The sequence below is a fragment of the Syngnathus scovelli genome, chromosome 15 (genome assembly GCF_024217435.2).
Source record: "Syngnathus scovelli strain Florida chromosome 15, RoL_Ssco_1.2, whole genome shotgun sequence".
Taxonomy (NCBI): domain Eukaryota; kingdom Metazoa; phylum Chordata; class Actinopteri; order Syngnathiformes; family Syngnathidae; genus Syngnathus; species Syngnathus scovelli.
In genome coordinates, this window is record NC_090861.1 from 7,418,056 (window position 1) to 7,438,463 (window position 20,408).

At 42.5% G+C, this 20,408-nt stretch overlaps 4 protein-coding genes and 1 long non-coding RNA gene across 13 annotated transcripts; 1 reads left to right on the plus strand and 4 right to left on the minus strand.

The window, feature by feature from the left end:
• Positions 1-361: 361 nt before the first annotated feature.
• Positions 362-3,577, minus strand: LOC125981794 (sialidase-3). Of its 5 annotated transcripts, none has more exons than XM_049741777.2 (4): positions 3,427-3,577; positions 3,222-3,321; positions 2,853-3,084; positions 362-2,392 (listed from the first exon to the last, which is right to left on the minus strand). In XM_049741777.2, the coding sequence occupies exons 3-4, from the start codon at positions 3,075-3,077 to the stop codon at positions 1,397-1,399; spliced, it is 1,221 nt and encodes a 406-aa protein (XP_049597734.1). In that variant the 5' UTR covers positions 3,078-3,084; positions 3,222-3,321; positions 3,427-3,577; the 3' UTR covers positions 362-1,396. The 5 variants fall into 5 exon arrangements, with proteins under 5 accessions (XP_049597734.1, XP_049597731.1, XP_049597733.1 ...); XM_049741774.2 differs by having other exon boundaries at positions 2,853-3,087; XM_049741776.2 differs by having other exon boundaries at positions 3,222-3,542.
• Positions 3,578-3,735: 158 nt separating this feature from the next.
• On the plus strand, positions 3,736-5,431 carry LOC137840958 (uncharacterized). Its single transcript, XR_011088182.1, has 3 exons — positions 3,736-3,948; positions 4,659-4,789; positions 4,900-5,431. It is a non-coding gene; the product is annotated as an uncharacterized lncRNA (long non-coding RNA).
• Positions 5,432-6,762: 1,331 nt separating this feature from the next.
• chrdl2 (chordin-like 2) lies at positions 6,763-10,138 on the minus strand. 4 transcript variants are annotated; one of them, XR_007486167.2, is made up of 12 exons: positions 9,932-10,138; positions 9,647-9,759; positions 9,475-9,568; positions 9,096-9,238; positions 8,773-8,866; positions 8,545-8,606; positions 8,244-8,397; positions 7,687-7,875; positions 7,442-7,615; positions 7,271-7,363; positions 6,961-7,193; positions 6,763-6,875 (listed from the first exon to the last, which is right to left on the minus strand). XR_007486167.2 is itself a non-coding variant. In XM_049741771.2 (11 exons), the coding sequence occupies exons 1-11, from the start codon at positions 9,996-9,998 to the stop codon at positions 7,066-7,068; spliced, it is 1,311 nt and encodes a 436-aa protein (XP_049597728.1). In that variant the 5' UTR covers positions 9,999-10,138; the 3' UTR covers positions 6,763-7,065. The 4 variants fall into 4 exon arrangements, 1 of the variants encoding a protein (XP_049597728.1); XR_007486168.2 differs by having other exon boundaries at positions 6,763-6,878; XR_007486166.2 differs by having other exon boundaries at positions 6,763-6,891.
• A 125-nt stretch (positions 10,139-10,263) lies between these two features.
• spag7 (sperm associated antigen 7) lies at positions 10,264-12,405 on the minus strand. Its single transcript, XM_049741779.2, has 7 exons — positions 12,263-12,405; positions 11,855-11,922; positions 11,685-11,773; positions 11,512-11,596; positions 11,334-11,423; positions 11,076-11,232; positions 10,264-10,997 (listed from the first exon to the last, which is right to left on the minus strand). Exons 1-7 carry the CDS (start codon positions 12,345-12,347, stop codon positions 10,882-10,884), a joined length of 690 nt encoding a protein of 229 aa, XP_049597736.1. The 5' UTR covers positions 12,348-12,405; the 3' UTR covers positions 10,264-10,881.
• Positions 12,406-14,763: 2,358 nt separating this feature from the next.
• mepcea (methylphosphate capping enzyme a) lies at positions 14,764-19,908 on the minus strand. 2 transcript variants are annotated; one of them, XM_049741561.2, is made up of 6 exons: positions 19,587-19,907; positions 17,353-18,903; positions 17,173-17,262; positions 16,851-17,069; positions 16,648-16,771; positions 14,764-16,553 (listed from the first exon to the last, which is right to left on the minus strand). In XM_049741561.2, the coding sequence occupies exons 2-6, from the start codon at positions 18,853-18,855 to the stop codon at positions 16,519-16,521; spliced, it is 1,971 nt and encodes a 656-aa protein (XP_049597518.1). In that variant the 5' UTR covers positions 18,856-18,903; positions 19,587-19,907; the 3' UTR covers positions 14,764-16,518. The 2 variants fall into 2 exon arrangements, with proteins under 2 accessions (XP_049597518.1, XP_049597517.1); XM_049741560.2 differs by having other exon boundaries at positions 17,173-18,903; positions 19,587-19,908.
• Positions 19,909-20,408: the final 500 nt, after the last annotated feature.

The following is a 20,408-nucleotide window of genomic DNA, read 5'->3' on the forward strand; positions in this document are numbered from 1 at the left end:
AAACATTAACATTTGGCAAAGAAGTGGCCTAAAATGACTTGGTGTGTACATTTTGGAGGGAGGCGGGGTGTATAATCAGACAAAAGTTATCATTCGACAACCATCCGGAACTTGACAAGAATTTTGTAGGTTTTGTATCTAGATTTCTAACTTTTTGTGGACTGTGCTGGTTTTGGCTATGTAGGGAGTGACACTGATTTTGCTGAAAAGTCCGATGGTTATTATATAAAGTCATATAGATTATGCATGTAGATATACAGTAGAATTTGTGTTATTTCGAACTGAATTCCTGTGAGGTCATGTGACTCTCAATCAGTCAATTGGTCACAGTTCTTGTATCCTGAAAACATACATGGAGAGGTAAATCGTAAAATTCTTTATTCATTTTGCTTCAAATGAGCAAATGTAGAGAGAAAAAAAAAATCATCTTCTCGGTTACTTATATTTGGCACAGTTTGGATGTGGCAAATTGCTTCTACCCCCCTCAGATATAGGCTGTATGACACGAGAAGGCATTTGTGAATTGCAATACAGTACAATGAAATAAGAGGAAAGCTGGATTGTGGAAGAAATGCTACACTCCTTGTTTGAAGGAAAATAAAAAGAGGTAGGAAAAATCCACAAAATGTAGACAGTTTTGTAAGACGCGGGAAGCGGTAAGGAACACTTGTCAAGCATGCGACGCACTCACGCACGCACGCACAGACACAAAGCCTGCTAACGGCAGAGCAGCATGCGTAAAATCAGCCCACAAAACAGTTTTGTTCCTTAAATAGCTTATGTCCTCAAATAGTGGCCGCCACTCTAATAGACGTGCCTAGATTGGTCGCGGAGTAGATCAAGCTCTTGAACAAATAAAGATATGATAAATCTAAAAATATACAGTGTTATGGTTTCATTTTTTTGTCAAGTCACATGCAGTCACAAGAAAAGTTGCAATGACTCATAATCACCATCTCGGTTTACGCCTTCAGAAAGTGAAACCTACCTCAACTGCCTTACTGATAGGGACTAACAATAAAAACAAAAGCACGACAAAATAAAATGCGAAGGCAAGAAAGATACACATTCTTTTCCCACTGCAAACGACAAGTAAGAATTCTCCCTGGACAAGACAACACCGAATACAGCTCCAACTTGACACAAGCTTCTGTAGAAATAAAGGCCTCCTCTTAAATACACGCTGATTACAAATTTGCACCCCAACCACTATTTGAGGAGATACAGTAGCACATTGGACTTATGTACAATGTCATGTAAGTAAGTAAACATCAGACCACATGACTCCTGCATGCATGCGCACTTCCACAAAGAGGGACACAAGTAAACACAGAGCAATGTTAGCATAGCATTGTTCATGCTTGGATGTTAAGCTTGCGAAAGCTACAGGGCTCATTTAGTATGTTTTCCTGTTTGTCTGCATGACCTCTTTGAGCGTGAACGACATGAATGCAATCTGCTCGAGTTCGCTTTCTTTGCCGCATTCCAGCAGGCACGAGAATTGATCGTTATCCCGGTTGTAGGACAGGTCTGAGTAACCGCTGGGCCCGCTGTGGATGATCTGGGGCCGGTCCCACCCTCGTGAGTGTAGGGGTGAGCGGTTCAAGTACACGCCCATGTCTCGCCGGCTGTGCTTGTTGGTCGGGTGCATGAAGAGGAGCCAGGTTTGAGTGTCGGGAGACAGAGGGGACGTGTCGCACGTCTTGTTCTCGGCGTCCTCGCTGGGGATGAACTCTGGCGCGGGGAAGCCGATGACGCTCCCCTGGCAGCCATTGGGTTGTTCTACCAGCTCTCGGGCCATGCGGGGTTTGTCGAAGCAGACGCCGCTGTTTTCGCTCAGCGCCTCGCATCTGTGGCCGCCAAATTTGCGGGCGTTGCAGTACAAGTGACTTCGGCCCTCGTGATCAATGATCTCCGCCATCTCGCACTCACACGACTTCTTGAGGAGCATCTTGCCTATGTGCCACGTCTTGCCCAAGTCCGTGCTGTACACCGTCAGCGCACGAGGGTAAACCGTGCGAGGAACAGGAAAGGAGAAACACTTGTATGGGATGTAATAGGCATAGGCCGGGATAATCAACCTCCCGTTCTCCAGCTGGACCCCGTGGCCCGGACCCACGGCAAATGTAGCCCACTTACGAATACTTTGTCCAATTACGCTTTCCGTTACATCATTAGCCTCGCTCCATGTATGGCCGTCGTCGCCGCTGCTGACGTAGCAAAGACGTGTCTTGTTTTTACCTGTGATGATCTGCCTGTGCTCAGAGGTGTTGCCAAGGATGCAGACGAAGAATAAAAACAAAGTGCTGGTGTTTTTTTCAAAAACGGGGCAGGGATTCATGGTGCGGTGGTCCGGCAGGCATGCTGTTGACAACTCCTCGCTCGACAGCCACTGGAAGATAGCGGTAAAATGCACTTAGTGGACTCTTCATTAAGTACACCAGCACAACCAAATACTGTTTCAAGATTCAGGAATTTTTATTGGCCATGTTTGAGCATGCCAAACAAGGAATTTTACTTCGGTACATCTCAGCCTCTGTTCAACATTTAGGTAACTAACAACACTCAGAACGTGCGAATATTGATACATTTTCTCAAACATCCCCTGATCTTAAACTTATTTACTAAATCAGCTGCCTTGAAAGATAATCATTCTCAGTTTGGACCTTGAACTTTGCCCATAAACACTTCAATGATGTTAAAGTATAATAAAATCATATAAGGTGCAATAGCTAAAATGTCCCCTATGTTATTTCCAGGTCACGACACACAATCCATTTTAATATGGCTGCTCCGAATTAAATTGACACAACCAATGGGAGTTGCCTATATTGGTCATTTTTATTTCCTACCTGAACAGATCCGTCATCACTCTGCACCCCTCTTCTCATAACCAGAAGTTTGGCATCACAGTCACGAGAAGAGGTCCTCTTTTCTGCAAAGGCAAGAAAGGTGCGACTGTGCCTCAGGTAGATGAGAGCGGGGATTCTGTACGTGATGCCACTTGGCTGCCTCTCAAATAAAGTTGTTTTTGGTGGCTCCTCTCCGCCGTCGCTCTTTGATGGCGTGTTCCCCATGATGATGCTTCTGTGCAGCACGTTTATTATCAAGTCACAACATCTTGGTTGCACACGTACTAAAGCAGACTCATAGGGAAGAAGAGTTCACATTCACACACATCATCACATCGTTGTGCAATACGGCACGGGAAAAGTCCTTACCGTCACTTGTCACACTTCACATTTGTCACCTTGAGCTGATCGACACACTGTCTCATTTCATTAAGTGGAGCAAAGAGCTCCAGCTATGCTGACACTGACGCTGAGGGACGAACGAAAAAGAGGAAGACGAGGAAAGGAGAATTACTTCCTCGACACTTCCGTGTTCGCTTGAGCGCCGCTAACCCAAACCTGCGCCTGGTTTTACCTCGCGAGGCACCATAATTGTTATTGACTTGTCGTTTTCTGCGTACTTGTAGATAATATCCATCGAGACGATGGATCCCATTCGAAAATAGGACTTAAAACAAATAAAGTCCCTGCGCGTCGAGAAGCCATTGAGGCACATGCGCAGTATGACGTCCTCGAAAAGCCTTTGAAGCGATAATGTTGTCAAGCATTAGTCAATAGAAATATTACTCCCATCAAAAAAATGTATTACTATATCAGAAGTCCAGGTTGTATGATTATTTTCTTATTAATAAATGTATAAATTGACAAAAATTGCTGGCTTCTCGCTTTCGCGTTTGCCAATAAACTCTTTATCGCCACCGATTGGACAGGAGGTATAGTTGCTGACTTGCTGTTGCGAGGAGATGGCAACTCCTGTATACAAGTACATGAAGAGAAAAAAAACAGCAACCTCGGATATCATTGCATTTTTCTTCCAAGGTTAGCATGGACTCGGTAATTCCAGCAATTTTTCCCAGCACGAACATTTTAAAATAAGGTGAGTAGACTATTGGCTCTGGAAGAAAGAGAATACTGTAACCTAGTTTGGGCCACACTCGAGATCCTCAAGAGCAATTAATAGTTAAAGTAGTGCGTAGTTGTGCTGTTCTATGTCCACATCATGAACAGGAACTCAATGCTTTTAGAATGGAGCTGCTTTATATTGGATATGAAGATGCAGTTTTGCAATTTTCAAATTGGCCGGCAGGTGGTGCACATCTGTCAAAGTAAAAATGATCTACACTCATAAATGTATTTGTCGATTATTTTTATGGCAGTGTTTTGTACAGGCGTTCTTGGAAACAGAATTCAGTTTATCTCCGTGGAGGTCCTGATGTTTGATGATGACAAACTCTCCACTGATGTTTTTGGAAGCTTCTCTAGTCTTAAGAGGTCACAATGTGTTGGTTTTGTAATGTCACTGCTTGTACGGTATTTTAACATTACAATATTTGTTTTCTTTAAATCTAAAATCAAAGAAAACGTGGACTCATAATTAAGAGAGCACACTTATGATTAATAGAGTTTGTTTTGAGTCTATACATGCTTCTCTTACAATCTTCATACCTTTCAAAATGATACATATTAACATTGAACTGTCTAAAAAAAAGTCTTTGCTCTCTGATGAGCATTACAATACAGTAGGGTAGTAGGTCTAAGTGGTTATATACACTGCCTCAACGATACAAATGATTCTTTGTTGATCAGGGCAATTGACATTCCTAAAGACCACGGTGAAATTTCCAAGAGACATGAGGATGGGGCTGTGCCTGAGAGATTCTCTCACTGCACAAAGAAGATGCAGGCTAAATCAAATCCTGATGTGGCGCGGGCCAATGGTGAGGACTTGAGACTATTTTTATTCGGCAGAATTTCTTCCAGGCCTAAAAACGCTTTGGCTGCACAATGGCCCCATGGTGAAGAGGAATGCCCATATTCTTTTTAACAGGAATTCGAGCAGCTGCTCAGATGCTGCAGAACACATTGAAGAATCTTAATATTTACAGAGGCTCCAAAGCAAAACTTGATAGCATCCAGACGCCGTGCGAAGACTGAAATTGGTTTGGCTGCACTACACACAAACCCTGTATGCTTTATATTATAATCTGGAGATTTACGATGGGAACGAAAAGTTTTTTTGCACAAATTAAGGATCAAATACTGTTGAGACAAAAACAATCTACTGATATAGTTCTTGAGCTGATTAAGGAAGTGAAAGTACAACATTAAATGACAACGCACAGTTCACACTCACTATTTTTATACATGCAAGTTTTAGCATTTTTTTTCTACTCAGGCAGTTTGCTATGTGGCACTTGTGTGACGAAGACATAACACAAGGAGGCGCTTATGCTGCTGACGGACTTGGAGACAAAATACAAGCGTCCTCTTAGGAGTGCAATGGAACACAGTCAATGTTGAGAAGCCAAAGCATTGGTTGAGTTGCATCCAAGGAGAAAATAAGTAAAAACATTTCATGACTCGTGTGTGGATCTTTGTTATTATTATCTGACTATCAAAGTGAAGGTCATCCACTGGAGCTTGGCTAACAAGGTGGTCGACACCAAATCTGGCTGCGACCAAATGGGACCTCATCAACACTGCTCATTAATCAAGTGCCAAATGAGCTCGCTTCTTCAGACTGGCGCCATTCATGCTTTCCTTTGATGGAACACACTCATGTGGAAGGTTCAGATTTGAATATGAGGGCAGATAAATCACAACCACTGAAAGGTGGCTGGCTTTACTGATCAAGAGGAGCATAGTGTTCATGACATTTATGCTGTTATTGTTCATGATTCCTCGGCATGACTCACACTTGGGAGTGAAAAAATAACAGGGCCCTCGGCCTATCTCTGAAGTATTTGTCATGAAGTATAAACATGACAGAGTGCATGAATCAGCTAGGAAAGCAAACACGCCTGTAAGGCTTGATTACGTTTTAATACAATTTGCCGCAATGCCTTTGGTCTTTCTCTTCCTTTTGAAAAAAAATGTAAAGTGAGCTAGCTTGGCGCAACGTACCATGGAAAGTCCTGCGACGACACGGTAGAGTTTTACTCTATTCCAGCCAATGGAGACTTTAATCAGATATATTTTCACAGCTCAAACATGTATGAAGATTTCATAAGAAAGTGGAGGAGATGATTGACACAAATATTGGGACACCTGTCCATCACACTTGAGAACTGAAGCTGTTTTGCAGCTCTTTTGGGAAAGATCTTTCAAGATGTTAGACTGTGGGCATACTATCATGACGAGTGATCGTATTAAGACGATGGTTCCAATTAAAGTGGTGACCTCGATTGTCAAATGCACCTCACTTCTCACTCACTCTGTCCTGCACAGCAGCAGAGCTAATGTGTGATTTACACCCACTGACTGCCCCCAGCTGCTACAATTTGCAGAGCCAAGAGAGCAAGCATGCCTAGCTCAACAAGTGTGTGTGACAAATTTGAACCTTGAGTAAAATAAACGACGTGCTTCTCACACTCGATGGGCAGACAGAAGCATATCAATGTGAACGGAGACAGACTGTGCAAGCTGTCGGGTTCAGAGGCTTGCGCAAACATTTTTGTGTGAGTAATGAAGGCATGCAAATTGGAAATACCTCCTGGAGTGTGAGAGGGAGCGAGCAATCTGGCGCCAAAAGTGTGAAAAAAGTACAATGAGTCATTGTTGGAGGGGAGGGGGCACACGAGGAGTTCAGAGAGGAGCAATATTATTCTGGAGCCTTCTGGCAGCTCTCACTTAATCATGGCAAACAAAGATAACTTGATACCTGTTGATCAAACAGGCTTGAGGTTAGAGATCAGATTGGTTAGTTTATTTTTTTATTTTTACAAACAAACAAAAAAATCTTCAATTTTTTGAAGAGAAGTACATTTTCTGTGAAGTTTCCCCCTGCCGGCCAGTAAGAGCAGTCTACTAACGACAAAAACTTTACATTATGTGAGAAAATGTCTTATTTACAATAAATATGTACATTAAAAATAGTAATTGTACATACCAAGTCGCTTGTGTCCTCATCCGGGAATAACAAATGGTTTCCATGCAGTTGAAGTATGCGTTAATACTGTTCCCAAAAGTGTCCAGCCACAATATCAAAATGGAGTTAAGGGGAGCACAGGCCTTCGACCTGCTTGGGATTGAGGAAGGTCATCATCTCCCGGATACCATCTTCACAAATGGTGGCGCTTTGATCCAGTTTGCTCACTCCCTCTTTAAATTTGCCCCACAACTCTGAAAAACAAATCCAACGAGAGTCAGCGACATTTACCTATGCGATTATGAATGGACAAAAACACTGTTGAAGTCACCTTCATCAACTGTTGTCAGTAATGTGTAATTTTCTGGATGATCCCCAAGATCTGTCCTTTGAACATCTCCAATTTCCATCAGTTGTAAAATACCTGTATGAAAGAAGTCAGTCATTTACACATCAGAAAGGTTTTTTTGTGGAGGGGGGGTGGGGCAAAAATGAGATGTACCATCTACGATCTTCCACACTTGCACCTCCACCTCAGCAGTATTTGCTCTTTCAATAGCCATCATCCGAACTGTGCTGGGAGAGTCGACTTTCAAAGCTGATTCCACTTTATAAACCGAAAGTTTGTTTTTATAGCCCGAGTAACACTGAGTCTGGTTACTTGCAACTTTATGTTCTAGATGGAAACACAAGTGGAGAATGTGGATTAGTTTCAACAGCTATATAAGAAAACGCGTGTTTGGCTACCTGGGCACGTCTTGCAGCACTTTCCCGGCGACTTGACCGGATGTTGGCACGCATACTGGCTGGGACACGTGATGCGTTCACACGCCTGAAGGCCGTCTCTACAAGAGCACACGATGCATTCCAGGACCTTGCCCAAAACCGGGTGCCACATGTCTCCATGCGAGTAGGTCTTGCCGTTGTATAAACATGCTGATGAGAGAGACGGGCAAAAATAATGGAAATGGTTGGTATATGACTGGAGCGGAAAAATGGTTGAAAAAAAATAAAAAGCTCTTTGAGAAACGCAAACCTCTGCATTAGGGGAAAGGGGGCATTCCTCCACCAGATGGCGCTGCTATTCTTTCTTTTGAATATTCATTTTACATGTAATACAGAGTCATCAATGTGTGTGTAAAATAAACTTGATGCCTCGAGTTGTCATTTAAGCATCTGAGTGAATGTGCTTAAACTGTCATAATTATTTCGAGCGCTCCACCCCTCCGTTCACATGAAATGGACTATTCCATCTTACAGCGCATTTTTGATTCAGGAACACGGTTGCATTTAGCATAGCAAACCTTTCTGATGTTTCCTCTGCAACAAAATCTTCACAGTGGTCTCCGAAGCCCCTCTGAGGTTAAGTTTATTGAGGCTCAGGTGTCTGGGCGAAGACCGGACTCGGGGAGACCGTGTTCTAACTGGCTCGCCAGAACACTGGTCCACTGAATGTCTCTTTAACAAACACACATACAGGTCATGTACTTGAGTGATGCAAATGTTTTGAGACCAAAAGATTAAAAAAAAAAAAAAAAAAGTCAAGGATATGTACAGTAAATCATGTAAAATGAGTATTTAGAATTCATTTGTGAAATAACACACCACGCCTCTGTTTAGCTGCTGGTTTCCATCCTCTGAAGATGATGAGCCACTAGTGCTGGAGTCTAAAATAAACAAAGAGTGAATTTGAAAATCAATGTGATTGCACAACATGAAACATCAATCAAATATTAGGATTGTGGTAGCGCTTAATTCAGTCCCTGACCAAAATACTCCAGTCCAAGATGAGAAGAGATACGTTTCTTTAATAACTGGAATAAATTGGACTACCTTTACACACCAAACAGCAGGTGTCAGCAAGTGTGACCGGGGAGGAGCAACTGATTGGTTGGCAGGTTTTAAATGCGCAGAAGATGTTTCCATTCTGAGTGGGGGAAAAAGTCATAGGTATTTGTAGTTCCATAAGCTAACGAAAAAGAGCTTTTATGATGTATTTTCATTTGGAATAATGGACAATTATACAAATTCTAGTACTGTAAAGCTAATTAGAGACAATACACACTGTACTGGTTGCCGGGCAACTCATGACCTGTCTACATGGCACACTTTCACCATTTACTGTGTCAAAATGGAAATGAAATGGTGTGACTCACAGAGCACGAGCACATGGCACACTGGTTGCTCGGCTTGGCTGGTAAGTTACGTTTGATGAAGGTCTCTCCTGGTTGATAGACACTTCCATTATATCTGCACAACTTCACAGGAGCTCTTAGACCAGCTGGGATCTTGGGCTCATCTAAGAAAACAAAGTACCATCTTGTATTGAGTGGCTCAACCAAACCAAGGCACAACTGTATTAATGGTCCTTCTTTGTAGAGGATAAAGAATATACGTATGCCTGTGAATAATGTTAAAGGTCTCTACAGTCTACATGGGTTCCTCCACCATTTGTGTTCAAATATCCTATACAAAACATGCCCACCCTCCCGTTCCAAAATCTCATCTGCGCCCCTGGGAAACACTGACGTATACCTGAGCATCGTGGACAACACTGCTGTGGGTCGACTACTTGCTTGCCACACGACAAAGGAGGACACTTAATCTTACTGCATTTTACATGGCCTTTCTGAAACAAACCACATTATATTTGTCACAAAACCTGTAATTATATCCTTGTTTGGATTGAAATGTGAGAAAAGGTTACCTCAGTGCAGGAGCAGCGCATGCACATAATGAGTCCAAAGGGCTCCAAAAAGGGATGCCAACTGTCTCCTGGCTTGAATGTCTTGTCTTTAAATGTGCACAGCACGCCTGAGCCTGCATTAGTGGTTAAAAAAAACAGGATGAGCAGATTTTGTGCGACAGAATAAAACTTTTACAGAAAATATCCAACTGAATGCAATCTTGAAGAAGAGCGAGATGATCTTTTCCCACCCTGACAGACAAATGTCCTTGTTGAAAGACTACGCGCGTGGCCGAGATGTTTTACCTTTGCGGCCTCTCAGCTGAGCATCTGCACACCAAACGAGCATCAAAGACACCAACAAGCACTTCATTTTTTCAACCCCAACTCCAACGTGATACGCTCCGAGAGGTTTACGCAGTAAAATACTATGTATGTTTCTACACGAGTCAAAATGCACGGCAACGGGAGGAAAGTTTTGTTCTTTTGAGCGATGGCGCCTCCTGCAGGATAAATAACATCATGACATGCGATCACATGCAATAAATTGATTTTTTGTTATCAGGATGTCTTGTAAATTGGATTTTAAAATAAGACGTGGTCATTTTTTGGCTTTGTAAAAATAAATTCACGAAGTCTTTTTCACTTTATACATTTTATACACATGGGGAGATATAACAGTGTTTTAAAAACAAACCAAGACACCTTTGTCTGAAAAGAATAACACCAAAAAAGGACTTTAAATAAAACATGACAATGCATGTTTCTGCTCTTAACTCATTGTACGCATTGACCTGACATTTTAGAGTGACGACTGATCACAGATAAGAAAAAAACTATGCTTAAAACATATACATTTGTATTTCTAAAAGAGATTTTTTTTTTAGCCTGGTTTGACCTCATCCATTGAAAGATGCGACTTTTAAAAATGGTAATCGGGCGACAATATCAATGCCATACTCAATAAACCTTGGCAGTGTGATCTCAACACTTTCAATAGTAATACTACGCAATAATCTAAGTCAGTATTGGAGATTACACTTGGAGCATCCTATTTTAACACAAGCATGTTCCTCACATACTGTCAACGGCTCAAATATGACTGAGAAGTTATTAGCTGACACAAAGAACTCAGAAATCCTGAGTCTCTTCTGTACAATCAGGATCTGAGTAGAGCGTCCACCTGCCATGTATAAAGTCTGAAGTACAGAATATTGCATTTCTAGTCAGGGACCACATTGCACGTCCACATGGTCTCACAAAGCGCTGCTGTGTGCGTTTGCGTCTTTTTCTAACTTCTGCCGCTTCTTTGCTCGGATGGCGTTCATGGCCTCTTCTATGGAGCGGGTGTCCCTCTTGTTGGCAACCGGCACTGGGGAAGAGATGAATGAGAGGGAGATGATGTCAAAGGAGAGTTTTCGTGTACTCTACCGCATTCAAATACACTCACCACATCCATATGCCTGATTGGCTTCCAGTGTATGTGCTGCATCTTTGGCTGCAGAGGTGCCAATCAGGTGGCTGTACTTGTCCCTGTAGTTGGAATTCGGACACACCTCCGACTTGTCGCTCTGCCGGGATGCTGCTTCTTCCAGAGCTGCCTGCTCCTACAGTAATCAGGAAAAAAAGTTAAAGAGAAAAGTGACCACATCATAAACTGATGTGCTGGAGTGCATTAGGCTAAAAAGTACCTAATTTCCAGTCTTACTTTCAATCTGCGGCGCTGCTCCGCTATCTGAGGATTCCACTCTTCTCCTTTGCGATAAGCCTCCAGCTCCTCGTCAGATGGAGCAAACTCCTACAAGAAAAGTAGAAGCTCATCACACCTCCTCATATTTATTTATATATATATATTGACTGGACCAAAAAAATATATATTTTCCAACCTTCTTGAACAGCATGACATAACGGCTCTCTTCATCCTCCCCGAAAGAAAAAGAAGTCAGACCAGCCACTTCAGCGACATCATGCCTACGAGCAGAACAATTATTGTTGTTTATTTACATTGCTTTAAAAAAGTCATTTTACTTGGGTAACTCCAATAATGAATTATCCTTACAATATACTTCGCTCAATCTTGCCCATTGGGTTGTATTTTCGTTTCTGTTGTGTACTGTCTTGGATGAAATCTGTCACTTCTTTCTCCATCTAAACAGTGAAAAAAACATTTTAGAGTCACTTTGCATGCAAGTAAAATGTCAAAAGTAGTATCACTCAGATCAAACTCGCCTTTTTCCTGAACGCTGCTTTCTTTCTTTTCTCCTCTTCTTCCATCTTCTTGAGCCTTGCTGCTTGCTCTGCAAACGTATCGAAAGTTCAGACCTCAGGACCTCACGTGACGTCATAATTTTAACGTACGGACCAATCGCAATTGAATCGAATGCATCCACAAACAACATTGGGCACGCACACGGCATGTGTTGTGCTCAAAGAAACAGTGGAACCTGAAAATAAACATGAGCTCGTGGGCGCTGTCTTTAGTAAGGGCGATACTATTTCCCAACGATCTAATGGATACCCAAACAGCACCAGAAATAACCTGTGCCTCGTTTGCCCTTTCCATATTATTCTCAGTCAGATATCATATAGCTTTACACCACAGATTGTTTTATTACAATGGCCATTATATAGTAATACCTCGAGCCTTTCGTCGGCTTTCCTGATCGCCGACAGTTGGAGGTTTTTCCATCGAGTTTAATATTGAACCTAGTAGATCCGCCATCTTGACTCAATAGCGAAAACAACATCTACGCATGCGCACCTAATGCGTTCTTCTTCGACGCCTTTCAAATTGATATATAAAATACATGGTGCCCCAAGTGTTAAAATTGCAAAATTCACAGAACACCAGCCCTCATACCGCAATAATTATGACAATCCAGATACTAACTCTGAAATGCCAACACAACTTGAGTGCTCATGCTCATCAATTTTCAATTAAAAATCTATTTTTATTGATTAATCATAGCGTCATACACGACGAAGAAGAAACAAGCGGTTTGAACCCGCTTTGAAACACTCACTAGGGGGCATGCTGCACAAGCACCTGTGCAGCTGCACGTGTTCATGCCTTGTAGTCTTATTGTCTGGATGACAATTCATTCTGCGTCATGGCAGCAGCATGTTTTGTATAGTTTGATTGTGGTTTCTCAGCATCAGCAATAACCTACTAACTACTGCTGCATTCAGATGCGGGCAGAGCAGTCGGCGGACAGAGGGCAACCCTAACATGACGCAGGGTGCACTGTCTTTTAAACTATATCACTCCCCTCTTTGAAAAAAAAAAAAAAAAAAAAGCAACATTGAATAGTTGTACATAATGTGTCTTGTCCATGGGGCCACACAGGTTGACTAAACTGGATCAGCTGGCAGCCGTGATCGTCACTTCTCAGACTCCCTTCATTCAAAGACACTTTGTTATTGGGATTTGGACAGGGCCCGGCCGACTCCACCCCCGTGATTGAAATACTGTATAAATGCAGCAGCAGTGTGTCCACAGCAGAGTCTGAAAGCTTATTGATGCCCAAACATGAAGGTGCTCCCTGCGCTCCTTGTGCTTCTTCTGCTCTTTGCTGTCGGGGAGGGTAAGCAATGGATCTAACAAGGGAAGCGTTGTATCTAACACTGTAATAATAATATCAGACATATTTGACTATCTCCAGGCAGTGATCCAGAACCACAGTACTGGACTTGTGGGCATAGAGGACTCTGCAGACGGTTCTGCTATGCTCAGGAGTACATGATCGGTCATCATGGGTGCCCTCGACGATACAGGTGGGCATGCACAAATCATAAAATATACATTTTACACTCACTGAAGTCAATGGTTTGAGTATAGAAGACAAATGTAAATATTTTGTCTGTCCAAGCAGAAGGAAGTGTGTTGTGATGTGTCAATGTTCACTTGCAGGTGCTGTGCCATACGCTTTTAACATTTGCCAGTCTTCAGATGGAACCTGCAAAAAGTCACAGTCACATGTGCTCGTCTGAGGCCTTGAGTTTTACTTTCAGCCCTCTTATAATCTAGTGTAGTTTGAAAGTGAGCCATTTTGCTGTGAATCTGTAACCTATAGGCTCACAAATCTCCATTTCTTTGTTTGAAATACCGTATGATATATTGTGTATCTTGTATATATTTTTTAGTTTTATGGAAAATTTCAAATACCTTCTAAAATGGAGTGTGATTAATAAAGGTGTGGAAATACAAATACTGTGTTTATTTCATTTCCCAAATACATACATAGCAGAAACGTTGAGTTTTGCAACCTGGTTTGCATGATCATATTTTTGGTAAAGACAAAAATAGTATTTGTATCATATTGATTGGGTTTCAAGAACAAATTTTGATTATTTGAATTTGGAAATACATAAAAATAAATAAATAAAGTAAACAAGTAATTTTATTCATTTTTGGAGTGTATACAAGGCTTATAAATTGGGAATCTCTCCTAGCTGACTGGGCAAGAGGTGGGGTGCACCCCGAATCCATTTGAACACGAACAATAATCCAAATATATTTGTGCTGTGTTTGTATGAACATAAAATGTGGAAATGAGTCTAACTCTGGCCAATATTCCACTGACAGGACACAATAATAGTCAAGTGACGGACTCAAATAGTAGCTGTGGTGGAGCAGCGCTTTTGTGAATGAAGTGTCTCTTGTTTTTGTTCTCGTCATCGTGTCTGTCTGTCTGTCTGTGGACAACATTGCCAACCAGACATCAGACATCACAGTTCAACAATCTTGATTGCAAAGCACATTCTTTGTTCTTCTGCCTGTGAGACACAAAGGTCAAATGTCTGTGCAGGTGATTGTTGACAAACTAAACCACGAGTTGCAATCAATTACAAATACTAGCGTTTACTTTTATTATTATTGGTCACCTGTGTCAGAGTGAAGCTATTCGTTTAAAGACGGCCGAGGGCGTAGCGGATATCAAAAGTATGGATGCTATTTGTCAACATGAGCCTCTGCATTGTGTCATGCATTTTTGTACAACAACGTGACCCAACGTTAAAACGGCAGACCCCCACAGACTTGTTTACACCAGGCTGTCATTCGAGGTTTTACACCAGCAGGGTTTCACAAAGGTTGACTTTGATGAAAGTATGCCAAGTTCAAATATAACACAACCGTCTCCTGCAGAAATTTACATTTATTCCCTCAAGTCATCAGTGCAAATTCAACATGAAATACAATGCAGCTAAAAATCATACACCCCTTGAGTTCCTCTATCTGTTGTGCAACTGGAGGATCTTATTTTGTGTGTGTGTATGGGAAATCCCTATGGGGGTACTCTTTCTTTTTCCATTTTATTTCATTTTTTACAGTGCATATATTTCATGTAATGCTATGTGCAGCAAAGACACACTTTAGCTTGGATACCTGGATGTGACGTTTTCAGAGACACCACTGCTGAGACAGTATGGTGCAATCAGGCAAATAATCACAGCACACGTTAAGGACTAATAAAGATATAAGTCTTGATGTGTGCTGTAGGTGGAAAAACTAATTAGTGATGAAATGAAACTGGCCCTTGGTTTTACAGCCAAGGACTTGTTTTATGCCTGAGAATCGGATTGTCTTAGCTTAGCAGAAAATATGTTATTTGGTGAGGTCAATTACATTTCCAATTTATGTTTTGTGTTCCTTATCATTAAATAAAGAATTTGATGGGGGTGTGTTTGCATTTGGAAACAAACTGAATACAGGTCCACAGCATATTGAACGAAGACAAAAAAAAAAACAAGTGCATTAATTTGACACCAATGCTCCTTGTAATCAATTTATATATTGAAAACTGACGGAATTGTTCATCCATGTGACTTTTAGGGGAGGAATAGCAAACAATTGAAAGTTACATTTTTCAGCAAATGGATTAGTGATCCTTTTTTTTGGAAAGCCAAAAGATAAACTCCTTTGACAAAAAGGGCGCAAATGCAACTACTAATCAATAAGTAGTAAAGAACTCAACAAGAACAAAAGTGAAACAAAATTCTGATGTAACATTATCACTTACTGAAACAGAAATATACACCATTTATCATAAATGTGCCGCTGCAGTGAATTAACAATTATTAGATACAATCATCACTGACAGCTGCTCATACATAACAGCTGACATGCTGTCATAAAAATTCAAGTGCAAAAGACCCATAAAACAGTTGGCAGCAGCTAAAACTACAGATTATTACAATTGTGTTTGTGAAAAGAAGGCATGTTACTGTCTGGTTTAGTCATCACTTCAGAGAGCATTAATTTACTTTTAAATTGTGCATAAAAGCCAGATATCGGATTTAAAGTGGGTTCAAGAAGCTGTAGCAAGTCTGCCATGGGTCCTTTGCTGCTTCAATTCTACATTCATGAGCACACGATTATTAACAGAACATAATAGTAGAGCGGTGGTGTCAGTGGCATGCTACCAACAAGATGGCAACAGGCTTGCCAAATGGCCAGCATCATGTCTCAGTTACGCCTCCTACCGTTAGAATGGAGTATTACAACAACCCTCCCAAACTTGAAAATATGACATGACACTTAAAGCAACATGGAAAAAAGAAGCCCTGTTCACATTTTATGGAAGATGTCAACCAGCCACTGGGGCTTAGTGGTTGTTAACTGACCATGTTGGTCGTGTTTTAGGGATACTTTGACTTTTAATGTATTCAGTCAACTCCTGGGCCTTATTTTGAAATAACGTGTGCCAAAAACAGAACAACAAGGTGACGTAAGAGTCTTTTCATTTTCAAAAAAAAAAAAAAAAAAAGTGTATCCTGCTTTTGGTCCCCTTCTTAAAGAATGTTCCGTGCCAAGAGTCTATGCCACCGATGGGACAATCCAATAGCTGGCTGTGTGGTCACTCACATTCCGTATCCTCGCAAGGCAGAAGCGCTCATTTGTGAAACAAGTAGATTGGCCTTTGGAAACCTGAAGGAAGAAGTTGATCATGACATCAAACCACAATGCCGAACAACTTCATGTTGATTTTTTCATTTTTTTTAAACAATGAATAATTCACTACCTCTTGCTAAATTCTTCGGCGTCCCGAGAAACTCACAACTGGTGAAGCCCACTTCATTGGTGAGATATGACGAAAATTGATCCGGCTTGAGGTGAATGCTGTTAAAGTTTCTGTTGATGTTATCCTAGTAAGCGGGAGAGAAAACATTCCGTTGATTAATCGAAAGAAAACAGTCTTCCAATGAAAAGCTTCTCTGCCTTTACCGTCAGCTTCTTCCTCTTGATGTAGGACTGCCAGGGCTGTGGTTCCAGGATGAAGATGCCTCCGGGATGAAGATGCCTGTAAACTCTCTTGAAGAGTCGCTTGAGGCCGCTGTCCCCCCAGTTCAGGTGAACCCATTTGGTGACACTCAGACACAGAATCACGTCATACTCTGGTCGTTGGGTCAAGAGCAGGTTATCGTTCTGCAGCACATAATTGGCCTGAAGCATAAAGAGAAGTAAACATTCAACAACTTGCCTCTTCCTGTAATGTTTATAAATAATAAATAGTAATCAGCTCAGTTTACATAGGACACCATTTTACCTTGATGAAGGACACATTGGCAGGGAACTCCCCCGGTTTTGCGGTGGACGATTCGGTAAGTGGAGGTGCAGCAATGGGCCCCCGGGAAATCTGCAGGGACAGAGGGAAAGAGCAGCTCCTGGCCTGATCGCTAAATACGTGCGTCGTTTTTTTTGTTTTGCCATCTTGTCGGGTCTTGACCTGTTCCGTGCCGCAAGAGTCTTTGTCGACGGCCGCCTCTGCCAGGCCGCCATCCCCTTGCAGTGCGTTGCCGTTTTCCCTGCTCTCCGTGTGCTTGTCCTCGCGCCTGGCCTCTTGCATCTGCATCTCAGAGAGGTAATGCCTGATGTTCTTGCGGGCGGCGTGCACCAACCCGTTGTCGATGTCCAAACCTAATATGCGGGCGGGGCGCAGGGTTTTGGCGATGTAGAGCGTAAGGTGGCCCGAGTTGCAGCCTAAATCCAGCACACGTTTCCCTTCAAACCACTCTGGACGGAGGATATGTATCCGTGGGTCTTCGCTTGCGCTGGGGTTGCGGTAACCGTAATATTTGTTGTAGTTGCCATACTGGAACTTCTTCTTCTGTTGCTCCCTGGCCTGTTTGTGGGGATGCTGGTGCTGGCGACCGCCCGCAGCAGATTTGGCTCCACTCTTGGGCGTGTGGAAGGAATTTTTGGATCCCCCAGGTTTATGATTTTGCTCAACGGGTGCAGATTTTGCATTTGGGGTGGAGTGAGTCACAGGGGGTTCCATTTTGACAGAGTTGCGCCTACGCTTGCGCCTGCCTGTGTGCTGGTTGGCCCCCACCGGAAGGCAAGTGGAATCCTCGCCAGACATGGACGTCGCTTCTTCCTTTAAGTTTGACGAGTGGTCTACAGAGTGGTCATGAGACTCGCCCTCGCCACCGGAGACTCTGTCTGACGCTTTAGAGATGTCAGGATTCGAACGTGTTACCGTACCGGGAAATGACACAGATTGTCCAGTTTTGATGTCATTTTTTCCACAGTCTGAAACGTGTAACTGGGTTGAAAAGCTGCCACCGTGATGCCTGTTGCGATGCCTCCTCCTTCCACCGCTTTTTAAAGGGGACACCAAGAAGCTGCTATCTCCTATGCAGCTGTTCAAATTGAGAGGATCTGTGATGTCCCTCGGGATGAGGATCTCCACAGGGTCTCGACTCTTTGCTGGCAACGGGGATGATTTCGGGGTCTCTGCGTTCAGCGCCCTGTTGACCTCCTCATCCTGCAGGCTGTTGAGATTTAGTGGGTCAAAAATGTTACCACCTAGGAGGAAATTAGTGGGCAGGACAGAGTCACTCTCTGAGTTTGCCCGCCGTCGCCTTTTACCAGAGTTCGGATGCTTGAAATTAAAGTTGGATGTGTTGCGACGCTTTGCCACTCTTATTTGTTGATGCTGTTTGGAGTTATGGAAGCTATTCCTGCGATTGATGCTTGTTTCGTTCCCTTTGGCTCTTGGCCCAGTGCCATCAGAGTGGCTCAGAGTGTCCACTGTGCTGGTGTGTCTGGGTGAAGCGGCGGTGCCTGGGACCGGGCACGAGGCCACCAAGACAGAAGCAGCCTCGGCTGCGCATTCCGCCAAAATTGATGCACCGCTGCAACTTCCAGAACATTCTGAAAGCTGCAGAGATGAAGCTGAGCTAGCCTGTGGGCTAGCGGTCTTTACGGTGTCTTCGTCAACAGACATTGTGGTTGATTTCCAGAGCCACTTTGGACTTGGACACTTATATTGGATCTGAAAGTTAGCAAGGAGATCATATGGAAAAAGTTAGAAAAGCAACAATATCATTTTTAATGGTAATACTGTCAACTAGTATAATATCACTGTAAGTAGCAATGTAACAGGTGCATGTGGAATTTTCTGAAAGAAATATGTATTGAGCAGTGGGCACTACAAACTCCTCTAAATCCTATTTTTCCAAAATTCCAAATCTGATTTGCAAAATTATTGGTGCATTATATTCAATCAGATTAAGAATTTTGAAAGTGTCATTTTTGGGGGAAAACCTTGTCACGTTGCTACAACCAGCAAGAACATAAAATACACTTATTCTACAAACAATACATAAGAAATAAATCTTTACCCTGACAAAATCTATTAGGATAATTTGTTTTTTCCACTTAAACTTAACAACTATTAGATTACATTGGTGGCATTTAAGACAGGGCAGGGGTTAATGATGTGGGGGAAAAGTTCGAGCCACTATGCTGGACAGTTATCCTGTTAGCATGTTAGCTCCTATCATCCGGGCCAACGTCGAATAAACGTTCAATTTAAAAGACATCGATGACCACAAAAAGTGCCTAATTCGACTTGTAACGCCATAAGAATACCGCGTGACTCGAAGTATATTTCGAAAACGAACACCTTATCAAGCACAGTCCAGAGTGTGGACACCATCAAAATAATACACTCACCTCGCAGTTCTCCCCGCCTCCGGCTGGACTGTCACTAGCCGAGCTAACGTTAGCTAGCAGCTAACTAGCATACAAGTGGAACCACATCGATGCTAGCACGCAGCTAAAACACATATTAATGATAATAATAATAATAATAGTAACATAAACAGCGCGTGTGTCTGCGCTAGTCAGGACGTGGTGTGGGCTCCAATACACAACACAGGCAGGAGCCACCACAGTATGTCCGCGATCAACTCGATACTCGTGTCAGGCAGCTAAGTGAATAAATGACAGTGGCGTTAGAGTCGGCATGGCGGCGCATCCGGGCGAGGGGATGTAGCTTCAAGCTAACGGCGGGGGGCGGACATGAGTTCGGCGCGGACTGATGGTGAGAGGCCGGCCTGATGCAAGGTAACCAGCAGCCTATTTGATCCACAACCCGATCACCATATGGACAGTAATATCTACTACAAGCTCTATGGATACACTTTGCCCAACCTTTTAGGTTTTATTACGTTTTCAATGGTGTTCCTATTCTCTATGTCAAACTTTTCCCCCGCTATAATCATTAATTAATTGACACTGCCAGAGTAAGCAAAAAGTTATTACCATTACGTACATAAAAAAATGCATAACATCTTGTGACATTCAAATCAAAACGATAAGGATAGTCTAATATTCTGTGACATCACTGACATGGTGTATTTATTGTCTGTTTATTTTCATTTAGGCTTAGCCTTTGGACTTCAATAAAGGAATACTGTTTTTCCACAAAAGGCCACCAGGGGGAGACACAGACAGTTCAAATGTTTTATTAAGGCTACCTTCCTCTTTATTTAC

Excerpts from the sequence above, each read along its gene's own strand:
- LOC125981794 (XM_049741777.2), bottom strand. The coding sequence starts at position 3,077 with ATGGGGAACACGCCATCAAAGAGCGACGGCGGAGAGGAGCCACCAAAA. Across the intron at positions 2,393-2,852 it reads GTGATGACGGATCTGTTCAG|TGGCTGTCGAGCGAGGAGTT; the intron begins GTAGGAAATAAA and ends GCTATCTTCCAG.
- mepcea (XM_049741560.2), bottom strand. The coding sequence starts at position 18,855 with ATGTCTGTTGACGAAGACACCGTAAAGACCGCTAGCCCACAGGCTAGC. Across the intron at positions 17,070-17,172 it reads CCAATGTGTCCTTCATCAAG|GCCAATTATGTGCTGCAGAA; the intron begins GTAAAATGGTGT and ends TTTATGCTTCAG. Across the intron at positions 16,772-16,850 it reads TCAAGAGGAAGAAGCTGACG|GATAACATCAACAGAAACTT; the intron begins GTAAAGGCAGAG and ends CCCGCTTACTAG.
- spag7 (XM_049741779.2), bottom strand. The coding sequence starts at position 12,347 with ATGGCGGATCTACTAGGTTCAATATTAAACTCGATGGAAAAACCTCCA. Across the intron at positions 11,774-11,854 it reads AAGCAGCGTTCAGGAAAAAG|ATGGAGAAAGAAGTGACAGA; the intron begins GCGAGTTTGATC and ends TTCACTGTTTAG. Across the intron at positions 11,597-11,684 it reads AAGATTGAGCGAAGTATATT|GCATGATGTCGCTGAAGTGG; the intron begins GTAAGGATAATT and ends TTCTGCTCGTAG.
- chrdl2 (XM_049741771.2), bottom strand. The coding sequence starts at position 9,998 with ATGAAGTGCTTGTTGGTGTCTTTGATGCTCGTTTGGTGTGCAGATGCT. Across the intron at positions 8,398-8,544 it reads AGCAGCTAAACAGAGGCGTG|AGACATTCAGTGGACCAGTG; the intron begins GTGTGTTATTTC and ends TGTTTGTTAAAG. Across the intron at positions 7,194-7,270 it reads ACTGACAACAGTTGATGAAG|AGTTGTGGGGCAAATTTAAA; the intron begins GTGACTTCAACA and ends TTTGTTTTTCAG.